The following is a 24,922-nucleotide window of genomic DNA, read 5'->3' as shown; positions in this document are numbered from 1 at the left end:
AAACAGTAAGGGCTGCTGTTTACGGAAATATTTGCTGGAGAGAGAGAGGGAAAGCTCAAACCATTTTCTTAGAGTGAGGAAGGAGGGAAGGAACACTAGATAATCCGGTCACAGGAGAAGCTCTGCTGGAGGGAGGAGAGGCTTGTCAAGAAAGATGGGGGCTTGTCAACACCTAGGCAGGTGTTAAGGTTCCAGACAGCCCTGGTGTGCCTTAGAATCGGCCAAGTTCTTCGCAGTTGGAAGAGTTCCGAATCAGGCTTCAAGGAAAGGCGGGGAAATCACGGAAGCCTCTCTCTTGGGCTACTCTTCACCCCTTTCACCTCCCGGACCAAGCAGGTCTCCCAAAGGGCGGGGGGCCTCGGTTACTAAGCGTGAACGCGTCCATAGTAACCGCCGCCCGACTGGTTTCCCTCCTGGCCCGACAGCTCCCGCCTCTCCTCTGACTGGCCAATCAGCTCCCGGCGAGCCGCCGGGACGGCCGCTGAGTGGCCCACAGGTGCTGCTATCGTCACAGATAGGAAAGGCGGGGCCAGGGCCGGACTGGTCTGGGCCCCAGTCGGGGGCTGCAGGTGGCAGGCTGCGACCCCTTCCTCTCACCGCCCCTTCCCGCCCCTCGCCGGGCATCCGCCGACAGGTGAGTGGTCTCGCTGACTCCAGCCTGCCTCTAGGACGACCGCAAAGGATCCCCCTTCGCCAACCAGGACTCCAACCTCTGGCCTCCGGATCGCGGGAGGTCGCGGATACCCTGCAATTCCTCCCCCCATCTTCACTTTTCTTTCCAAATAAAAGCCATACAAATCCACAGGCACCTCCCACCCAGACGTCTATTTCCTCGTAATTTACCTTTCTGATGCTTTTCAAGGTTTGAGAAGTTATTTCTAAACGCGGAACCAGGGAAGGGGCATCCGAACCCCTGCACTGTGCTAACTCATTTAATTTCTTAATTCTAATTATTACCCGTTAGCAGTGCTGTGCCTTTCCACTGCGGTGCTGGCCGCCCCGCACGGTGTTCCTCGTCCCCTCTGCTTCAGTAGCCGATCCTTCAGATCTGCAGCCACGGGGAGGAGAGTTCAATCACCTGGTCTTGTAGTCAGAGCTCCTGAAATTCAGATCAAACTGTTCTCTCACCGCCCAAAGCCATTTCTGTTTAGCTATGGCTGCAAAGCTTTCGGTTGTGTTTGGGCAGTTTAGACCAAACCCCTTTATGTTTTCTCCTGGATGTATATGGTGTTGCAGAGAAATAAACATCCTGGAAATGGGTAAAATTATTTGTTTGATTATTGTGAAAAAAATACATAGTTTTACTAATAGGCAAAAATGTTTTGAGGTAACTGACAAAATATTCCACTTTTTTCTTCTTTAAAATAAAATACTTCACACAATAAGTAGAGTGAACCCAGGGGTGAATCCATGTGCCCAGCCCAAACTTAAACCAACAAAAAATCGATTACAGGCAGAGTTGAGGCCTCTTACGTAACCCTTGGAAATCCTATTCTCCTCTCTCCTTCCCTATTCCTATTAACCTACAAAATTTAGCATTTACTTATGTTCTGCATATTTTTATACTTTTGCTACTCATATGTTTATCCCAAGCCAATGTATACTTTTTTTTTTTTTCTTTTGATACGGAGTCTCGCTCTTGTCGCCCAGGCTGGAGTGCAATGGCGTGATCTCAGCTCACGGGAACCTCCGCCTCCCGGATTCAAGCAATTCTCCTGCCTCAGCCTGCTGAGTAGCTGGGATTACAGGCGCCTGCCAACACTCCTGGCTAATTTTTTCTTTTTTGTGTGTGTGCGTATTTTTAGTAGAGACGGGGTTTCATCAAGTTGCCCAGGCTGGTCTCAAACTCCTGACCTCCTCATCTGCCCGCCTCGGCCTCCGAAAGTGCTGGGATTATAGGCATGAGCCACCGCACCCAGCCTACTATTACATTTTGAGTTGATAGAATGGTTATGCTGTACGTGTTCCAGGTCATTCATTTGAACTGTTGTGTGGTGATTCTTGTGTGAATTTACCGCATATTACTTATGCATCCTCCTGTTGATGGACTTTTAGTTTGCTCCCTTTAAAAATATTAGAAAGGAATTCTAGTACATTCTAATTGTAAACATATTTGAATATGTTTGAACATATTCAAACATATTTGAATATGACATTTCAACTTTACTGGATACCACCGTGTAGCTCTCCAATGTGTAATAATTTATACACCATCAATGAATCGAGTTCCTTAACCAAACTTTTTTTTGAAGAGATGAAGTTTTCCTGTATTCTTATGTAATATATGCGTAAAGAGAAATTAAACATTGATGTCTGATATGATTTCTTCTACTTCTGGTATTTGTTAGTGCATTGGCAGCACTGTTTTATTTTCGCTCCAATTTGGAACTGTAATTAAGTGGCTACAAAGGAACTAAAGGGGTTTGTACGTGAGCCCTTCAAGCCTATGCTTGCCCCTGATCTAAGGCAGGGTGTGGAGCAAGTCATGTAAACCTGTGTCTTCTGCAGAAAATGGTCTGTAGATTTTTGTACTTTAAAATATTTATGATCTTCAAGTCTTGCTTAAATATGCTAATAAAATGTTTACCCAATATGAAGCCAACTTTTGGATTGCAAATGGAGCTTTCCGGTTCTTAAAACCTCTGTGTGATTGATTCTATATTTAGCATGTTAATATTTATAGAAGACTATTATAGCATTTTTTTCAGTATGTAAATAACTGTTGACCATAAATTAAGTGCACCTAGTTAAACATTGTATTTCACTTTGTAGCCCATGTCTCATTTCTTAAAATTCCGTTTGGTCATTTGTCTTAGTTTTCTGCTGCTATAACAGAATACCAGATACTGGGTGATTTATAAAGAACAGAGATTTATTGGACTCACAGTTCTGGAGGCTGGGAAGTCCAAGATTCAGGGGCTACACCTGATGAGGGTCTTCTTGCTGCATCATAATATGGCAGAAGGACAAGAGAATGAAAGAGACAGAGACAACGGGGGTGAATTTATTATTTTATCAGGACCCCACTTCTGTGATAACTAAACCACTCCCACAATAATGGTAGTATTCCATTTATGAGGTCAGACCCCTTATAACATAATCACCTCTTAAAAGTCTCACCTCTTAATACTGCACAATGGTAATTAAATTTCAACTTGAGTTTTAGAGGGGAGCATTCAAACCAAAACATCATGATTAAATGTACAATAAAAAACAATTGCCTAATTTAAAGGATTTTCCATACTATTTTCAGTCATTTTCCAAAGAATTTGCTCAGTTTCTTTACAAATATGAGATATTTATAGCATCAGTTAATGATCTTAGTATGTGCTGCACATGCTCTCTTAAGAATTGACTGGAAGGGCATGGTAGCTCACGCCTGTAATCCCAGCACTTTGGGAGGCAGAGACGAGCGGATCATGAGGTCAGGAGATAGAGACCACCCTGGCTAGCACGGAGAAACCGCGTCTCTACTAAATAATAATAATAATAAATTAACCGGGCGTGGTGGCGGGCGCCTGTAGTCTCAGCTACTCGGGAGGCTGAGGCAGGAGAATGGCGTGAACCCGGGAGGCGGAGCTTGCAGTGAGCCAAGATCATGCCACTGCACTCCAGCCTGGGGAACAGAGCGAGACTCCGTCTCAGCAGAAAAAAAAAAAAAAAAAAAAAGAATCGACTAAGTTAGAATTTAGAGAGTAAGTTAATCATTGTAAAAGACGCACACCACCAAAGTAAGCCATAGGCTTTTAAAAACTAAGGTATTTCTTCCTTAACAGTCTGATAGAATTCACTAGTGAACCCATTGGAGCTTGAACTTTTCTTTGAGGAGTTTTAAACTGCAGATTCAATTTTAAAAAATACTACAGGGCCCCTCAGGTTATCTGACTCTTCTTTAATCAGTTTTTGTTATTTGTATATCTTTCAAAAATTTTGTCCGTTTCACCTATGTTGTCAAATTTCTTGCCATAAAGTTGTTAGTAATATTGCTTTATTCACTTTATATAATGTTTGCAGGAATATTGCCTCTCTTGTTCCTGATATTAGTAATTTGTCTTCTCTTTTTAATTTTGATAAGCCTGTCAAGTGGTTTATCAATTTTATTGATAGAGTTTTATTGTTTTTCATTTCTATTTGTCTATTTTCTATTTCATTGATTTTTTTTTCTCTTTTCTTCCTTCTACTTTGGGTTTATTATTTTTTTCCTAGCATTTTAAGATGAAAGCACAGATCACTGATTTTACCTCATTCTTATTTACTAATGTAAACACTTAAAGCTATAAACTTACCACTAATAACTATTTTAGCTGCATCTCACAAATTTTGTTATGCTGTTTTCATTTTCATTTAGTTAAGAATATTTTCTAATTTCCCATGTAATTATTGACTCATGAGGTATGGAGTAAGGTGTTGTTTCATTTGCTATTTGGGGATTTTCCAAATATCTTTCTATCACTGATTTCTAACTTAATTCTGATATGGTCAGTTAACATACTTTGTATACTTTTGATATTTTAAGTTTATTTAGACTTGTTTGTGACTCATGATATGGTCTACATTGGTGAATGTTTTCTAAAACATTCTAAAGATGCAAATTAGGTCCAGTTAGTTGTAATGTTGTTCAAATAGTCTATGTATCAACCAATTTTTTGTTTACTTGTTCTATGATTTAGTAACAGACAAATGTTGAAATATTCAAATATAATGTGGATTTGTCTATTTCTCACTTTAGTTCTGTCAATTTTTGCTTTAGGTGTTGAAAGTTAGGTAAATGATTACATAAACATTTAATATTGTTGTATCTCTTTGACTGATCCCTTTATCCTTATTTTTCTCTCTATCTCCGATAATATTTCTTGTTTAGAAGTCTACTTGATTTGATATTAATATAGCCACTTCTGTATTCTTTTGATTAGTGTTTAAACAGTTTATCTTTTTTTCATACTTTTATTTATTTATTTATTTATTTATTTTTATTTTTTTGAGATGGAGTCTCACTCTGTTGCCTAGGCTGGAGTGCAGTGGCATGGTCCTCTGCCTCCCGGGTTCAAGCAGTTCTCCACCTCAGCCTCTCGAGTCGCTGAGATTACAGATATCTGTCACCATGCCTAGCTAATTTTTGTATTTTTAGCAGAGTTGGGGTTTTATCATCTTGGCCAAGCTGGTCTTGAACTTCTGACTTCATGATCCACTCGCCTTGGCCTCCAAAAGTGCTGAGATTACAGGTGTGAGCCACTGCTCCCGGCCTATACTTTTATTTTTAACTTCTTTGTGTTTTATATTTAAAATGAGATTTTTCCTAGACAGATTATAGTTCAATATTGCTATTTAAAAACCATTTCTAACAATCTGTGCCTTTTAATTGGATTGTTTAATTATCAGTGTAGTTGGATTTGTATTATTTTCTATTTGGTTTTCTTTGTCTTATTTTGGTTCTCTTTTCTCTTGGAATAATTATGAGTCTTTTTTGTCTTCCATTTGTTCCCCCTTCATTATTGGTTAAAATTCTTGTTTTTTAGTCTTAGATACTGCTCCAGGTCAGAGGTTCAAAACCACTTTTATCTCAGGACCCCTTTACATTCTTAAAAATATTGAGGACCTCAACAAGCTTTTACTTATGTGGATTATATCTATTGTATTTATTATACTAGAAATTAAAAATTATAAATTATTTTAAAACAACCATAATAACCCATTATACATTAGCATGATGTTTTATTAAAATATTTTCTGGAACCAAAATAATTTAGTAAGAAGTATTTAGTATTGTTTTATATTTTGGCATAGTAATTTTAGCGTAGTAGCTGGGCTCTCATCTTCATTCAGCCTGTTGCGATAGTATGTATCATGTCGCCTCTGAAAAACTCCATTGTAAATTTGTGAGAAAGGCAAATAGCATCTGAGTATTTACCATGAAAACCATTTTGACCATTTCACCTCCCAAGAGGTCTTAGGCAGGCCCATGGGTCCTTAGTTTACATTTTGAGAACTGGCTACTCTAAAGTTTGCAAGACGTATTTTTAACTTATCACAGTGTATGTTTAAGTGACATTATTTCATTTCAGTTATAAGACCCTTATCATCTAATATGGCCATCTAAGCCCTCCTGTCATTTGTGCTATGGCTACCATATAATTTACTTCTATTTTATTAATGCCACAATTTTTTATTTTTACTTTAAATAACGATCTTTTAAAGAAATTCGAAAGTTAGAAAGATTTTGTTTTTCTTATTAACACACATGCTTACCATTTCTGACATTCTTCATTTCTTTGTGTAGATCCAACTTTCCATCTGGTATAATTTCCTTTTCCCTGAAGAATTTCCTTTAACAATTCTCTTATTGCAGGTCTGCTGATGATGAATTCTTCTGGATTTTGTTTTTATGAAAACATTTTATTTCAGCTTCATGTTTTGAAGGATATTTTCACTAGCTACAGAATTTGAGGCTTACACTTTCTTCCAGCCCTTTTAAAATGTTGTTTGTCTTCTGGTCTGGGTAGTTTCTGACAATAATTCAACACTGATTCTTGTCTTTGTTCTTTTTTTCCAAATGTGTCTTTTCTCTCTGATTTTCAAATTTTCTCTTTATCACTGGTTTTCAGCAATTTGATCATGAGCCTTGGAGTGGTGGTGGCAGCAGGGGGTTGTGTGTGTGTGCATGTGTGTGTGTGTGTGTGTGTGTATTTATCTTCTTGGAGTTTGTAGAACTTTTTGACCTAGTTATTTATAGTTTTCAGAAAATTTGGAAAACATTCAGTCATTATTTCCTCAAATATTTTGTCCTTCTCCTTTTTTTTTTTATGACACTGCAAAACCTTAATATTAGAACCTTTGCTGTTGTACCATAGGTTACCAAGGTGCTTTTCATTGTCTTTTTTACTTAAAAAAAAATCTCCGAGCTCACCAATCTTTACTACTACAATTTCTAATATGCTGTTAATCTCATGTAGTGAAGTTGTACAAGTATAATATTGTATGTTTTATCCCTAAAGTTTGTTTGGTTCTTCTTTAGTCTTCCATTTCTCTCTTCTCAATGTCCTTGTATCAAATACTTTAATGCAGTTTACTAGTTCCATCATCTCTGCCATTTCTAAGCCTCCTTCCATTGACTGAGTTTTCTTTAGGGGTTACATTTTTGTGCTCCTTATTACGTCTGGTCATTTTTGACTGGATGCTGGACATTGTGATGTTACATATTTGCGTGTCTTGATGTTGTAAGGTAGTTACTTGTGGATTAGCTTGATATCTTTGAGACCTGTTTTGAAGCTTTGCTAGAGTGAGTCTTCATTACCTTCACTCCAGGCATAGTTAAGCCCTACCTCTAACGTATGGCCTCTCTGGTGTCTCCCCTGAATGCTCCAGGTGGTTGCCAGTGACCCTCCAATCTAGTTAGTTTGTGTTCATAATGTATCTCCACCCTCTGTCAGTTCTAGAAATTGTTCAGCTAACAGCTCTGCCATCGCTCTTTGCCAGGGTTTGTGGAGTGTTCCTTGATGCCTGTGCAGCCTATCCTCAGCAAAGACAAAGATCCCCATGTCGATTTCTGGATCTCTATGTCTGCGTAGCTCACTTTATTCCATAAACCTGCTTTACAGTTTCTAGCTTTCTCAGCCTCCCCGAATTCTGATCACTTTCTCAACTCACAAAGGCTGCCAGGCTCTGTTCAGTTTTCATGTTTTTTCTCATTGTCTGAAAATTGCCTTTGGGTACAATGCCTTGACAATCAGAGGGCTCACCTTATTTGTTTCCCTTCTTTCAAGGATCAGAGTCTTATGATGCCTGTTGTCTGAGGTCTGAATGCAGTTATTTCATATATTTTGTCTAGATTTTTAGATATAAGAAGCTAAGTCTGGTTTTTATTATTCTCTCATGGTTGGAGGTAGAAGTCAGTTTTCAGTTTTTAAGTATTTTTTAGTTCATGACAGTCTTGGTTTTCTTGACCATTCATGGCCCAAAATGCATGACAGTGGAATACTTTGGTGAAACCATCCCCAAGTGATGTCTTTGATTCAGTCTTCCTGAATGACGTACGAGATGGCTGGTAGAACTAGAACTTCAGTTGTGGCTGTAAAATATTATCTCTCCATATGAAACTGACAGCCGTACATGAGGAGTTCTACTTCTATGATCTTTAAACCACTATGCTTTATGCTTTAGATCCCAGATTCTATGACAAATCTCACCTCTAATTAAAAAACAAATCACCAGGTGCTTTTGTAAACTGTACTTGTTTTTCTCAGTTCACATATCTCATCTGGTGTATAAACCCTTGCATCTTCAGATATCACCCCCGGAGCAGATGACTTACCGTTCAAACATGGGTTGAGATGTCTCAAGATGCCAATATAACAAATGCTGGGAAAACTCGGGTGGCATTCTACAAGTGAAATTACATGGTTGAAGGATGAAGTGAACTATTGGTTTCTAGATCTCTTATTGTCAAGAGTTAAGCAGGCTCATTAAGCATCATTAAGATGGCTCATGCCTGTAATCCCAGCACTTTGGGAAGTTAAGGCGGGAGATCACTTGTGGCCAGAGTTTGAGACCAGCCTGGGCAACATAGTGAAACCTGCTCATCTCTACTAAAATAAATAAATAAAATTAGCCAGGCATGGTGGTGTGTGTTTGTAGCTCCAGCTACTTGGGAGGATTGCTTGAGCCTAGGAGTTTAAGGCTGCAGTAGGCTGTGATCATGTCAATGCATTCCAGCCTGGGCAACACAGCAAGATTCTGTCTCTAAAAATAAAATAAACCAGCCCAGCATGGTGGCTCATGCCTGTAATCCCAGCACTTTGGGAGGCCGAGGCAGGTGGATCACGAGGTCAGGAGATCAAAACCATCCTGGCTAACAAGGTGAAACCCTGACTCTACTAAAAATACAGAAAAATTAGCCAGGTGTGGTGGTGGGTGCCTGTAGTCCCAGCTACTCAGGAGGCTGAGGCAGGAGAATGGTGTGAACCCGGGAGGCGGAGCTTGCAGTGAGCCGAGATCGTGCCACTGCACTGGAGTCTGGGTGACAGAGCGAGACTCCGTCTATAAGTAAAATAAAATAAAATAAACCAAAGCAAAGTAGGAGTGGTCTATCACCACTTGAAGTTTCTTGCTAGAAGTAAACCAGATTATTTATTGATCTGACATGGGGAAGGGGTTGGAACTAAAGACAACCTTAAGGACCCTAAGGTCTCAGTACTTTAAATTTCCTTTTTCAAAACATAATGTTCAAGTTTCAAATTGAAGCAAAGAACTGCAAGTGGTAACTAAGGCTTTTGTTTTCACCATCAGTCTGTAAGTTTGGCCAGTCTAACATGTTTGGGGGCTATAGGAAGAAAGAATTTAGCAGAAAGAGAGCTAGGGTTGTATAAGCACAGGGCCATGGGTGGATGTTTTATCAAACGATCTGTGGGGATTGTGATTTGAACACAATTCTACAGATAGATTATTTTGTAGTTGGGTACCAAAGTCCTCAACACATAGCTATTTTAGTAGTCACTAAATAATTTTTATTTTTCTGAGCAGTGCATAGAATTGGATCTGATTGTATTTTCCTTTTAGTAAACAAGTCCATAGACATTAACCCCAAAACAGAATGACATTTAAATGCTAAAAGATATGTTACGGTCTGTGGCATCCTTGGTTTTCTGGAATAATAATGATCAAAAGTTTCAGATAATGGAACTGGTAAAAAGAATGAAGTAGATCAGTAGATCTGTATGTTCTAACAGGGGGAGTGGCCCAGAAAATATACTTAAGTTAAAAAAAAAAAGCATGATCTACAATGATATATACAATGATCAGGATAATTCAGTTTTGTATTAAAAGCTTTATATAGAGGTATAGATGGTATATAGGTAGAGGTATATAAAATATAAATAATATATCTGTTGGTATATGGATAGGAAAAATCTGGAAAGATACAACTATTAATGAACTATTTAGTGGCTACTTCTGAGGAGTTCACCTTTGCGAGGAGGAAGGATATTTATTTTTTACTTTATCTACTTCTCTGAGGTAGCAATTTAAAAAGTTAAGATCTATTGCACACTTTCTATGTGCCCGACACGGTGCTAAGCCTTCTAAATACTTAGCATTGTCTTAGCCCTTCTAACCCCATGGCTTCCCTAGGATTTCTGTTATACGTTGGAGGTGCTTACAGGTTGCAGGTGGCCAGGAAACGATATCCAGGTACTTGTCTTGAGCTGTGTTTGCATATGAACCACACCATTGTTATCCAAAAGAAGTGTTTATTTAGGATGACTTGTGGGGGCAGGGGTGGGGAGTTGCCAAGCAATCCCCTGCTGCTACCACTGCTCACAACAGTCCAAAGAAGGAAGTGCTATTATTATTCCCTATTATTTCTAAGTGAAGCAACCGAGGCACAGAGAGGTTAAGCAATTTGTCCAATGTCACATAGCTAGTAAATAGGTGGACTCACCTTATTTGTTTCTCTTTTCTCATGGCTCAGAGTCCTGTGCTGTCCATTGTCCAATGTCTAAAATCAGCAGTCTAGATTTTTAGATATAAGAGGCTAAGTCTAGTTTTTACTACTCTATCATGCTTTGAGACGGAAATCTATTTATTTATTTATTTTTTAGACAGAGTCTCTCTGTAGCCCAGGCTGGAGTGCAGTGGCGCGATCTCAGCTCACTGCAATCTATCTGGCCCCCACCCCTGCCACTGGGTTCAAGCAATTCTCCTGCCTCAGCCTCCTGAGTAGATGGGATTACAGGTGCCTGCCACAACAGCTAGCTAGCTTTTGTATTTTTAGTAGAGACGGCATTTCGTCTAGTTGGCTAGGCTGGTCTCGAATTCCTGACCTCAAGTGAGAATTCTATGTTGAATCCTTATCCATTAAGATGCATAGTTTAGGCTCCTAATTTGAATTTGTTGCAACAAGACAATATTACTCTCATAATTTTTATAAAATTTAAAAGTTCAGATGGCCAATAAAAATGTGATCTTAATACATTCTAGAGACACAGAGATTAAAAAGAAACTTTGTTGGAATAGATTATCAATGGTGAATGTGAATCACAAATGAGAACAAGCATCTAATGTGTTTGAGCTGTATGTTTCACCAGGGATTAATTTATGTGACTGTCTTATTTTACTTTTCATTTTTTAACAGGAGAGATTTACAAATAGTGTTTTGGCATCATGGAACGTGTAGGTTGTACTTTAACGTCAACTTACGCCCACCCTAGACCAACACCAACCAACTTTCTACCAGCCATCAGCACCATGGCCTCAAGCTACAGGGACCGCTTTCCCCACTCCAATTTGACCCATAGCCTGAGCCTTCCTTGGAGACCCAGCACATACTACAAAGTCGCCTCCAGTTACCCAAGCGTGGCCCCTTACTGCACCAGATCACAGAGGGTGTCCGAGAATGCCATGCTTCCCTTTGTGTCCAACAGAACCACCTTCTTCACAAGATACACACCAGATGACTGGTACAGGTCCAATTTAACCAACTATCAAGAGTCCAACACTTCCCGACATAATTCGGAGAAACTAAGAGTAGATACATCTCGCCTGATTCAAGACAAATATCAACAAACAAGAAAAACCCAGGCAGACACAACCCAAAACCTGGGAGAACGTGTCAATGACATAGGGTTTTGGAAATCTGAAATCATTCATGAGTTGGATGAAATGATTGGAGAGACAAATGCACTTATTGATGTGAAGAAAAGACTGGAGCGGGCTTTGATGGAGACTGAAGCCCCTCTTCAGGTAAGACCTTATGATAGAAGGCACTGCAGTTTTGTGATTGTAACCCACTGGTTGAGTTACTGTGGTTATTTATATATTGAATTATGTTTTAATTCTCTGTAGAAGCCAACCCCCATCAATAAATCTGCGACTGGTTTCAGCAATGGCAAAACCACTGCCTATTTTTTTTTATGCATTATACACTGTAAGAACAACCACTTTAAGAAGTAATTCTGAATGCAAAGCAAAGAAGGCCAATTACAGAGACACCATTAGGATACATTAGAATACACAACGTAAGGTGAACATGCCATCTGTATTCTGCCATTCTCACATTGCTATAAAGAAATACCTGAGGCTCAGTAATTTATAAAGAAAAGAGGTTGAATTGGCACCCGGTTCTACAGGCTGTACAGGAAACAGTGGCTTCTGCTTCTGGGGAGCCCTCAGGAAGCTTCCAATCATGGTGGAAGGCAAAGGAGGAGCAGGTATCTTGAAGGGTCCTGGGGCAAGAGAGAAAGGGGGAAGGTGCCACACACTTTTAAAAACTAGATCTCCAGGGAACTCATTCACTATTCTGAGAACAGCGAGGAGTGGATGGTGCTAAACCATTCATGAGGGATCTACCCCCACGATCCAATCACCTCCCACCAGGCCCCACCCCCAACATTGGGGATTACAATTTGAATTGAGATTTGTGCAGGGACACAGATCCAAACCATATTACCATCTTATCTCTTAAATAGGCTGCTTCATCACTGCTGTCCCTAAATTAAAATAAACAATATTTGATTGTTTATTTATACAACCAAAAACTTTATTTTACAACCAAAATTTTATTTATACAACCAAAAACTTAATTTTTTTAGTCTGTATCATGAAACGCCTCCTGTGTATATGTTATGATTCCCTTTCAAGACGTAGTGACATCATCAAATGAGACCATCTTAGGACATGGAATTTGCTTGACTAAATAGAAAAATGGGGCTGAGATTAGGCCAGTTGCCATAGTAATGTAGGGGGCATTTCAGTTGGTTACTGGCCTCTGACCAGGCTTCTGAATGGGCTCGAGTCACCTCTAATCCTCAGGCTATGTGATGGGCCCTCCAACCCCTCTCCACCCTCCTCCATTGAAAGAAGACATTCCATGTTTGAAGATGTGCAAATTATAGAAATTATTTTAGAAGTATACATTTTGATGAGCACAGCTAGCACCATTTTTCTTCATGTTTGCATGACTTGTTCCCATGCAATGAGCACTTCCCGTAGGTCTCTACCATGGCGTCTGTAGTAGAAGAGTTTAGAGAATCAAGGAACTGGAAGTCTGGTGGGTGGAGGAGTTTCTTGGGGCACCCTGTGCACTGTCACTTCCTATTGCAACCCCTCCCCACTATACAGAAACACACACAGAGGCACACAGTCCCCAGGAATCCTGAGAACAGTTGACAGTTCACTAGTGATCTTTTTGAATTAGTTCATCATAAAATTTTGTTTAGAATCAGAAGGGCTTCTACACCTTCCCTGAGCCTCAGATTCCTCTGAAATATTGATTTATTCTGCAGTTCATCCTACCCCCGACTGCCTTTAAGAATTGAAAATATCCTTAAAATGATAGCTACTTTCTTAATTTCCAGTGGAGATTCAGTTTCTTCTCTTAGTAACCCTTTCAGTTATGACTACTTTCAGAAAGATGGTTCTAACTGGAATTTTTTCTGCAGCTTTTGTCCAGATGTTCTTGTGTGTTTGAAAATTTATTGTCAACACAGTATTGGAAAGTGCTTTTTAAAATTAGTCACATGAACAGATAAGCTTCCAAAGAGAAAATACAGGCAATCAACAAATATAAGAAAAAATGTTTAAGCTGAATGATAAAATACAAATTAGATCAATGAAATAACTACCTTTGGCCTATCAAACTTGCAATAATGAAAATTTATAGCATTTAGAGCTGCCATAGGAGAGAAAATGGACACTTTCATATATTACTGGTGGGGCTATGGATTGGTAGAAATTTCCTGGAAAGCAGTTTGGTAATATATATTAAGATAATCAGAGTTCCCCTCTACCCTTTAATTCTTTTTCTGGTAAGTGATATTATTAAACAATTAGAGATTTGCCCAAAGATTTTGTTCAAAGATAGTATATCTGGATTATAGTATACATACCATTATATTTTATGCTTTTAAAAATTTAATATTATTTGGGAGTCCTATGTGATGAAATAGTCTTTGAAAAAAGCATTTTAACTGCTGCATAATGTTCTTTCATACATAATTTATTGTTAGAAATTTAAGCTGTTTTCCATTAGAGCCACTAACATACTTTATCTCAAAGAATATTTCATGATTTGGGTCTACTATTTAATGTCAATACTAAAAAGCATAATATAAAGCTGTAAGAACATTATAACCTCTATCTTGTTAAAACAAACAAACAAACAAACAAAGTAGTAATAGGAGTATGGCTAAATCATATTTTCTACTTTTCTGTATTTTTTCTCTTCAGTGAGTAAAGGCATATTCTTCTGATAATTGGAAAAACAATAAATGACACTTTAAAATAATCACTGGAACTTTTGGCAACACAAACATTTTGATGTTTTTTAGAGATAATCATTCATTTCTACCTATTCTTCTCAGCAGAAAATATTTAGAAATATCTTGAAGACTTGTGTCTCATGTTATTGAACTGTCTCACCTGAAGAAACTAATGCCAACTAATGCCCTCAGATGCTAATTTGTGGGGATCAAGTAAATGCCATCTGCTTCGTTTTGTCAAATTTCCAAATTAGGAATATTTTCAAACTATTTTGAAGAGCTACCTCTTTAACTTTGAACTAGCAGCAGGGATTCGTTTAGTTGCTACAGTCTGTTTCAGGCTAGATTTTCACAAAAGGGCTGGAAAAGTTGGTATTGGAAGTATCTATTGCTTTATTTTTGAAACAAATTATTAGAGCTGCTAGTCATGGATTGTCAGTTTTTATTAGTGCTTTCCATTATCTGTGTATCTGTAGGTAGCCCGGGAATGTCTATTTCATCGAGAAAAGAGAATGGGAATCGATCTAGTTCACGATGAAGTCGAAACACAACTGCTGACGGTAAATATGGGGGAAATGCATCAGTCACAAGCAGCTTAGTTGTAAATGTGTGTTGAATATGTAGAAGTAAAAAAGGATGTTACATAAAATGACTTATAAGTAAAGCATTATCATATCAGATGTTGACAGCATTTAGCAAAGACATGTTTTTCTTGGTTATAATATATATTCATTGAGAATATGAAAATGCAAACAAGAGTAAATAAAGATAAAATCACTTGAAGCTCTATTAGACAGAAATCACTATTAATTTTGGAGTATTTCAGTTTTTTTTTTATTAATCATGCTTTTTTTTTCTACCATTCTGTTGCATCTTTTTATTAATCATTCTTAGATAGGCACCACCTAACTCAAACAATGATGCTCAGATATGTCTTCAAGACTCGAATCATTGTATTTATAAATTTGAGTAGTGTATACTCATCTAAAATTATATTGGGGGTAATTTTTACCATATCATTAGATATGCTTTTTTTTTTTTTTTTTTTTAGACGGAGTCTTGCTCTTATCGCCCAGTCTGGAGTGCGATGGCATGATCTCAGCTCACTGCAACCTCTGCCTCCGAGGTTCAAGCGATTCTCCTGCCTAGCCTCCCAAGTAGCTGGGATTGCAGGCACCTGCCACCATGCCTGGCTAATTTATGTATTTTTAGTAGAGATGGGATTTCGCCATGTTGGCCAGGCTGGTCTTGAACTCCTGACTTCATGATCTGCCCGCCTCAGCCTCCCAAAGTGCTGGGATTACAGACGTGAGCCACCACCCCGGCCTAGATATTCTTTTAAGACACGATTTTTAATGGCTACGCAGTGTTCTACAATGTAAAGGTGCTACCTTTTTTTTTTTTTCCATCAATCCTCTCTTACATAGTTAGACTGTTTCCCTATTCCACTCCTTTGTTTTCCTATTTTAATAGCACTGCAGTATACAAAAATATTATTGATAACTGTAGGTACTTCCGATTGTTTCCTTAGAATATATTTTGGGAAGTGTAATTGATATGCCAAAGATTCTATGCATTTGAAAGCTTTTGATATATAGCCAAATTGCCATCCAGAAACTCACAGTTGCATCTGCACTACTCTGCTGATTCTCACACTAATCTCTCTTCCACCTTCCACCAATTAAATCTGGTTTAGTTCTAATTTCTCTGATCTTCACTTCTTAGACTTGTTATCACAGATCTCTATCATTTCTTAAGACTTCAGGGATCATGTACCTGGAGCCCTTCCCAATCTCTTTTTTCAGCCCAGGCACTTTATAAAGCATTAGTTCTGCATTCCTAAGTACTTGCCAAACATTTTTTAGTTTGGTAACTTTTTTTTTTTTTTTTTTCTGGTTCACATTCATAAAGCCTGCTTAGCCTATTGCCTGTCCCTTTCTATTGATGGTACCAGTGTTCCTTCATCACCACGGCTTGCTGCCTGTTGTCTCCCAAACTCCTTTCATCAATTTCCAGCTCTTTTAAAAAAAATCTGGTTAATAAGAAATTCCAAAGCACCTTCCCTTCCCCAAGTTTCCCTTGGATCTGTCCCATACATTCTCACGAGTTTCTTCCCTCTGCTACGAATTCTTCCTTGACTCCCTAATTTCTGCAGGAGAAAAATCCACTAAGGCCTCCCTTGACTGACTCCCTCATTTCTCAGCTTCATTTCCAACTGAATCACAGAATTTCCACTGCAGTGAATCCATCTTCTCTGTCCCTGCACAAGCTTTGCAGGTTCCTACCTCTTTGCCTTTTTTAAATTGGTCCTTGGTGAGAATTGAGTCCTTGGTAGGAAAGTAAGTATGACAAGGTAGCAGCCCAGTCCTCAGAGTAATTTTATCTCTACACAGCATCAACGCTCTGCTTTAACATCACTTAAATTTTCTTAGTGACCCATGACATTAAAGATGACAAGCAGACTTTTTTTCTTTGCTCTCTCCTTTCCTCTACTGTCTGGTTCTCTAAGAGAACTCTGAGTTGAAATAATATACTCAGGAAAGCTTTGGCTACTACTGAAAGGTTTTGTAAATCTACTGTAAAAATCACTGTCCCTATGGCTGGACAGGAGTGGTTAGAAATAGAACATTCTGCAGCGGGCTGTGATCATGCCAATGCATTCCAGCCTGGGTAACACAGCAAGATTCTGCCTCTAAAAATAAACCAGTCTGGCATGGTGGCTCAAGCCTGTAATCCCAGCACTTTGGGAGGCCGAGATGGGTGGATCACGAGGTCGGGAGATCGCGACCATCCTGGCTAACAAGGTGAAACCCCGTCTCTACTAAAAAAAAAATACAAACAACTAGCCGGGCGTGGTGGCGGGCGCCTGTAGTCCCAGCTACTCCGGAGGAGGCTGAGGCAGGAGAATGGCGTAAACCTGGGAGGCGGAGCTTACAGTGAGCTGAGATCCGGCCACTGCACTCCAGCCTGGGCAACAGAGCAAGACTCCATCTAAAAAAAAAAAAAAAAGAAAAAAAAAGAAATAGAACATTCTGAATGAAACAGTTTTGCAGTGACGGGTCTCCACTCTTCTCTTTCTTCTTTCCCAGCCTTTGATGAATCTCACAAGCCTTAAAATAATCTGTCATCTACTTTGTCATCCTAACCGGATAGGAATTTACCATTGTCTCTCCCTTGGCCTTTTCTTCTCACTAATCCTGAGATGTTCTGTATGAAATAAATTACAAGGCAGTTCTAACAGCTGAACTTCATCAGCTTGCCCACAAGCACACTATGATATTTCCAACAGATATTTTTTTGGTACTTGGCTACATTTAGTGTTTCCATTACTTGAGTAGTGGCTCTCAAACCTGGCTACACATTAGAATCACCTGGCAAAGGTTTTAAAAATATCAGTGACTGGGTCCCACACCCAGAGATGCTGATTCAAATCTGCCGTGGGGACTAGGCATTGATCTTTTAAAATATCCCCAACTAATCTTAATGACTAGGGAGAGTCAAGAACAAGTGCCTCAGAAATTCAAAATACTGCTGAAAGAAATTAAAGATGATCTAAATAAATGGGCATATCATGTCTATGGATGGGAACATCCATAAACGTGGATGTTCGTGTTAAGATGGCAATATTTCTCAAGTTGATTCATAGACTCAGCACAATTCCTATCAAAATCCCAGCTGGCTTCTTTGTAAAAATTGGTGAACTGATCCTAAAATTCATATAGAAATTAAAGGATAGCAAATAGCCGAAATAATATTGAAAAAGAAGAAAGTTGGAGGACTCACACCTCCTGATTTTAACACTTACTATAAAGCTGCAATGTGTAAGACAGTGTAGTACCTGCAAAACAATAGACGCAATTTGAGAGTTGAGAGATAAACCATCATATTTACCATCTATTGATCTTTGACAATGGTGCCAAGGCAATGCAATGGCAAGAGTGTCTTCAACAAATGGTATTTGGACAACCGGATATCCACATGCAAAAGAATGAAGTTGGATTCCTACATCACAACATACAAAATAGTTAAGTCAAAAGGGATCAAAGACCTACACATAAGAGCTAAAACTGTAAGACTTTTAGAAAAGAACATAGGCATGAATATTCGTGACCTTGGAAGAAGCAACAGTTTTTTAGATGTGATATCAAAAGCACAAACAACACAAGGAAAAGCAGATAAACTGGACATCATCAAAATTAAAAATGTGGTATATTTTGAAGAACATTAGCAACAAAGTGAAAAGACTTGTGTCTAGAATATATAAATAACTGTCATAATTAAAAAAAAATCAACCCAATTAAAAATGGGCAAAGGAGCTCACAATGAAATATGATGGATAGTTACAATAGAAAATACAGAAAATAACAAGTTGGCTGGAATGTGGGAGGAATTAGAAGCCTCATACATTGCTGGTGGGAGTGCAAAATGAGGCAGATCCTTTGGCAAATGGTTAAGCATGAATGACCCTGTATGATCCATAGGATCCAGTAATTCTACTCCCAAGCGTCAGCCCAGGAGAAAAGAAAACATATGCCCAAACAAAAATTTGTGCATGGATATTTATAACACCATTATTCATAGCAGCCAAACAGTAGAAACAACCCAAATGTCTATCAACTGATGAATGGATAAGTAAAATATACGATAGCCATACAATAGGTTATTCTGCCAAAAAAAATAAAATAAAATAAAGAAATGACGTGCTGATCCGTTGCTATAACATGGATGAATATTGAAAACATTATGCTACATGAAAGAAATCAATCACAAAGGACCACATATGGTAATTCCATTTATATGAAATTTCCAGAATAGGCAAATCTGTAGAGACCGTAAGTAGATCTGTGGTTGCTTATTATGAAAGGAGACTTGGGGGACTGGAAATTGTGGGTGGCAGCTAATGGGCACAGGGTTCATGATTTCTTTGGAAGGTGATGGAAATGTTTTAAATTTGGTTCCGGTGATGATTATACAACTCTGTGAATATACTAAAAGCCATCAAACTGCACATTTTAAACAAGTGAATTATATGGTCTATGAATTACATCTCAACAAAATTGTTTCTTAAAAACAAGAACCACTGCATTAGAGGTTTCTGGTTTCTAGGTCAGTAGCGGGGAGGGGGGCTTTATCTCAAAACACTGAATGTGCAATTAGAGTAATGGTTCATGAACTGAGAGAGGTGCTTCGGTCATTGCCAATCAATTCAAGTAGTGAATGTGTTCTGTGGCTTACTCAAGGTAGTGACATTGGCATGTGTTTTATTTTTTTACCAAAATAGGTCTTAATTTTTGGAATAATTAAATGTGTATTAGCCAAGGAAAGAAGTAGTCTTAAAAGGCCTACTTTTGAAAAGCATGGATGCAATGAAATATTTTTTTACGAATTCTGTTGAATTCTGTTGGCCGTTATATTCAGTCAGTGATAGTTGATAAATTCTTACAGAATGGCTTCTGTTGGGGAGTCAGTCATGGTACTATCTTCTTAGCCCTCCCCGACCGTGCTGACTCCTTGGACTTCGGAGCCAAATGAACCTGCAAAGTCATCTACCCTTGCAGCCTGCCCTGGTCCGGCTCTGGGATGGGGGCTGAGACAGCTGCTCAGAACTCAGGCTGAGGCTCTGGGCCTGGCCCCAGCTGGCCAGTTTCCTTCCCACAAGAGGCTTTTCCTTCCTCTGTGTTGCAGAAGCAGAAAGCAAAAATACTCCAGCCTCAGAGGTTTGTTGAGAATGCAGTCAATGAGTTCCAGAGATGGCAGACCTGCTGCTGGAGAGACGTTTCAGCATTTCAGCCCAGTCCAGCCCAAGGGGCTTCTCCTCAAAGGCAGGATTGAATAGCAACCAGCACGGAAAGAGGATCTGGGTGGGCTCTGACCCCCAGCAATAAGAACTACCCTCCTCACCTAGGTTTCTGCCTCTAAGCAGGTTGTGGGACCAGAAGCTGCTCACCAGCAGCCATGCCAGAAAGGGTAGCTGACAGGTCACCTTGGCCGAACTCAGGAACAAATACTGAGAATGCAGATCTCTAATGAAAGGAAACGCCTCTTCCCACTAAACTCAAGGATAAGTGAGAAGACAAGAATATTTGGTGAATCTATCATTAAAAAGCATTGTATATGGAAACGAAATGTCTGCACCTACACGTGGTATTCGCTTATTAGCTAGATTAAATTCAGGCTTGCAGCTTGATTTTGAAGATTTGATTTCAGTAGCCCGTTCATCTGTTAGGCTGGCAGTTTACCCACTTTCCCAAAACTTGAAAAGACTCAGTTAACACAGGTAAACAGAACCACATATAAAGGCTCAACCTGTGGGAGCAGGGTCTGAGTTTAACAAGGACATCCGAGTAATGATTTTATATCCACAATTCAGACCACAGCACAGGGTCAGCACTCGTCCATATTTGTGGCTGAAACTCATCATGTTCCTGTGATGTGGTGCATATTCCTTAGCTGAGAGTACAGCAGAGCCCACATCTTACATGAGGATTCAGTTCTAAAGTCATGAAAATCACCCATGTTACAAAATTACGAGACCTAATGCTTACTGAGCACTTAGCATCTGCTAGGCACATCATTATCTACCCAGCAGCCTGGAAAGACGGGTATTACTACCATTAGTTCATAACTTGCCTCTGGTCAGGTTTAGCAAGTAGCAAAGATGTTTGAACCGGGGCTGTCTGATGCCGAAGCCTATGGCTTTTGTTAACATTTTAATTTTGTAAAAAATGTGTATGTATTCATGGGGTACAAGTGCAGTTTTGCTTCATCGATATATTGCACTGTGGTGAAATCAGGACCTTCAGAGCATCTATCACTGGAGCAACGCACATTGTAACCACCAAGCAACCTCCCAACATCCCACTCTCCTCCCTTCCCTCCGAGTCCCACTGTTCATCATTCCACACTCTCAAGGCATATGTTTTCAACCACTGTTCCAGCCAAGACCTGGGAGTGTGCACGAGCAGGGATTTTCACTTGAGGTGATGGGGAGTAAAAGGCTGTGAAGTCTCTATTCCACCTCCCCAAGCCCCACCTCCCAAGAGGTGAACTGTAACAACAGATGCTTCATGAATGTTTCAGCCGCTCAAATAGTAGGATGCATTCAACGTTCTTCAAACAACTGGACATGATTCCATGTGTTGTTTTCATCCGAAGCCCCACAAATGAAACTGCATTTTAATCACTTTGGCCATTGCAATCTGAGAATCTCAGTGAAGTCAGTGTCACCCTGTAACTCATGGGGCCTGTAATTTCTCCCTAAGTCTAGGATCTGGAAACGTTGGACCCACCTTCCAGGGTCCTAAATGTGCATTTCACTTCCTTAGGTGTGAGGCAGCAGCCAGAGATCTAGTTAGATGAAGGCTCTTCCTACGCTTCTGCTTTCTGTGTGTATCCGCCACCTTCTTGCAAACTTTCTTCTCATGGGCAGGTGAGGGAAAGGTTTGTCCTGCTTTTGCTCTACTGTGGTATTTCAAGGCCACCTCCACGTATGGGTACAGATGGATGGATAAATTAGCACTGGGGACAGTGCCAGAGACCTTTGGCTTTGGGCTTTTTGTATTCTCATGAACCCTTCTGCCCTCAACCATCTGACATTCATCATATGACATTATTTAAATTCACATATAAAAATTATTGTTGTAAGAATTTTTTTACAGCAAGAATCCCACTAAATGCATTTTTTTTTCGCACTAAAAGTCCTAAGAATTTCCACTCTGTGCTTTGTGTACACAAAGGATGGAAACACAATTTGGGGTTTTAAAGGGTCCTTTCTAAGCAGAACTCCGTGCATCTTTTGTTAAAATCTCATCAAAGTACACACAGGCACACACATACACGAGGCGTTGAGAAAGATAAAAACTAAACGCAAAAATTCTAAGACTGATGCACAACCCACTCTGAGGCTGGGAAATCTTGCCTGCTTGTCAAGGCAGGGAGAATGTTGGTGTCAGTGTGTGAAGGGAATTTAGCTCTTCCTTTATTCCACTAATTCAGATACCAAACAACCAGACAGTAGAGTGATCACTCTAGACACATTTGATATTTTTATGTTAAACGATTAAACAGTAAAAGAAGACGACTACATAGGTGAGTAATACTTCATATTGGAGTGGTGAAGGCCTTTATTATCTAAATGACAAAGGCAGAAACCAAGAGGAGATACATTTGATAGATTCGACATCATAGAAATCAGAAACATCTATATCAAAAGCACCATGCACATTTATAAAAAATTGTGACGTGTATGATAAAAAAGATTGAATTTTAAACATACTTATAACGCTCACACGTGAAAAAGAAAAAATAAATGACAGAAAAAGCGGACAAGCACATGAACAGGCAGTTCACACAAGCAAAAAAGGCAAATGGCGAACAAATGAATACTCATAGTATCAGCTTGCAAATTTAGGCAGGTTTGCTGCTTTTGGTGGGGCCCTGGGGATGTGGTTCCATCACACTGGTGAAGATGGAAAGGAGTGACAGTGACCACCTGCTGGGCAAGACAAGAAGACACATGTTCATTTGTTGTTGTAAATGCGTACCACTTTTCTGAAGGGCAATTTGGCTGTACTTGTCAAAACCTTGGAAAAAGGCATACTCTTCGGTGGTGTCTAAATATTGATTAAGGTCCTTCATCACAGTGTTTTTTAATGTCATGGGAAAATGTTCAAGTTGAAAATGCCCCAAAGCAGTATGCATAGTATGACAACTTTTTGGCTGAGAAAATGATAACAGTAACGATGTGCACTTTTGAAATATCTTGGTGCTATTTTGAGTTCCCACATTTTCTAATGTGCATAAAAATTTCAAGGGGGAAATAAATGTTGATGTAATAGTCTGACATGTTATGGGCTAGTGGATACGTCCTAGCAGCATCAAAAGGCAACGTGTGTGGTCCAGTAGAGAGGCCTGGCTAGCACAGGTGTTTGTACAAGGGCAGATGCTGGGCTGCAGTACACAAGCAGGACGGGAGGGCGACCTCCCAGGGTGGAAGTCAGCCTCCATGTTTAAACCCAAGCACTGTCTTCTGGAGGATACATGTACTGCCAGAGGGAAGCTTCTTTTGATTGTGCTTTTTTCCTCCCTGACTTACTTTGTCTTGGAAGAATAGCTATTATAGAAGAAGCGGTGCATTTAAATTTGACCTTGTATATTACCAGAATTTTGGCTTTTTTTAAAACTGTTTTAAATAAGGACAAAAGAGAGAAAATCCTAAAATTTTAACCATGTCCCCACTCATTCCATAACATAATTTCCCCATAGACCTATAAAGTCTGCATCTTAGTCTGATCTTTAGATTGCAGTATCACGGAGCGTATAGATAAATAAGCGGATGCAAAATTGTTTTCTTGTTTAACTTCACAGTATTTTAAGAAACAAAATTTTCCTTCATTGATGTTTTGTTACATTGCTGATTTTGAGTGTTATATTCAATAACGAAAACATTAATGTGTTTTTTTTTTTCCAATTGAGTAGGAAGTTGATACTATTCTGTGTTGTCAAGAAAGAATGAAGCTACATTTGGATAAGGCTATTGCCCAACTTGCGTAAGAGCTTTATGTCTCTATACAATTCAAAATCTATCATTGAACTATGCTTTCATGCCTCTCATTCAAATTTCTCTTAATTTCTTGTAAGGACACACACACACACAGACACACACAGGCATATACACATATTTTTATTCAAAAGCTAAGATGATTACTTGATACCCCAGCTACTCTGATGTGGTTCTTACACGTTGTACCCTGTATCAAAATATCACATGTGCCCCGTAAATGTATATACCCACTATATACCCGTAAACATTTAAAAAAATAATACAAATAGACACTTTGGGAAATTAAGGTAGGAAAATCGCTTGAGCCCAGGAGTTCAAGGCCAGCCTGGGCAATATAACAAGACCTCATCTCTACAGTTAAAAAATAAAAATTAGCCAGGCATGGTGGTGGGTGCCTGTGGTCCTAGCTACTTAGGAGGTTGAGGTGGGAGGATTGCTTAAGCCCAAGAGTTTGAGGCTTTGAGGCTGCAATGATGGGCTCTGATTGTGCTACTGCACTCCAGCCTGGGCAACAGAGAGAGTCAGTCTCAAAAAAAATATTTTTTAAAAAAATAAGCACATGGAGTACCTTGCTTTAAGTTTTTATTTAAATAATTCTGAGATGCAGAAGGATTTCTGCCGTCACTTGAGTGTAACTAAGATTTCTTTTAACTCAAAAGACTGGCATTTTTATTATATGAGAGATTGACTTATAGTTGTTCAGCTCTAACATTTGAAAAAGTAATGAGTGGTGGTTTACTTGAATGTTTATTTTCCATACCTCCTTAAAGATCCGGTCTCTGCAACTGGGCGCGGTGGCTCACACCTGTAATCCCAGCACTTTGGGAGGCTGAGGTGGGCGGATCACGATGTCAGGAGATCGAGACCATCCTGGCTAACATGGTGAAGCCCCGTCTCTACTAAAAATACAAAAAATTAGCCAGGTGCAGTGGCGGGCGCCTGTAGTCCCAGCTACTTGGGAGGCTGAGGCAGGAGAATGGTGTGAACCCGGGAGGCGGAGCTTGCAGAGAGCCGAGATCACGCTACTGCACTCCAGCCTGGGTCAGAGAGGGAGACTCCCTCTCAAAAAAAAAAAAAAAAAAAAAAAAAAAAAAAAAAAAAAAAAAAACCC

At 39.3% G+C, this 24,922-nt stretch overlaps 1 protein-coding gene across 1 annotated transcript in view; it reads left to right on the top strand.

The window, feature by feature from the left end:
- The first annotated feature begins 519 nt into the window (after nucleotides 1-519).
- The window catches only part of TEKT3 (tektin 3), a 39,348-nt gene continuing 14,945 nt past the window's right edge, over nucleotides 520-24,922 (top strand). The window contains exons 1-4 of the mRNA XM_017892396.1: nucleotides 520-634; nucleotides 11,126-11,733; nucleotides 14,726-14,809; nucleotides 23,727-23,797. Coding sequence (XP_017747885.1) covers nucleotides 11,155-11,733; nucleotides 14,726-14,809; nucleotides 23,727-23,797 — 734 coding nt within the window. The 5' untranslated portion in view covers nucleotides 520-634; nucleotides 11,126-11,154. The remainder of the gene's footprint in view (nucleotides 635-11,125; nucleotides 11,734-14,725; nucleotides 14,810-23,726; nucleotides 23,798-24,922) is intronic.

Source organism: Rhinopithecus bieti, unplaced genomic scaffold, assembly GCF_001698545.2.
Source record: "Rhinopithecus bieti isolate Rb0 unplaced genomic scaffold, ASM169854v2 scaffold_20098, whole genome shotgun sequence".
NCBI lineage: Eukaryota > Metazoa > Chordata > Mammalia > Primates > Cercopithecidae > Rhinopithecus > Rhinopithecus bieti.
This window is presented reverse-complemented; position numbering and strand designations above follow the sequence as displayed.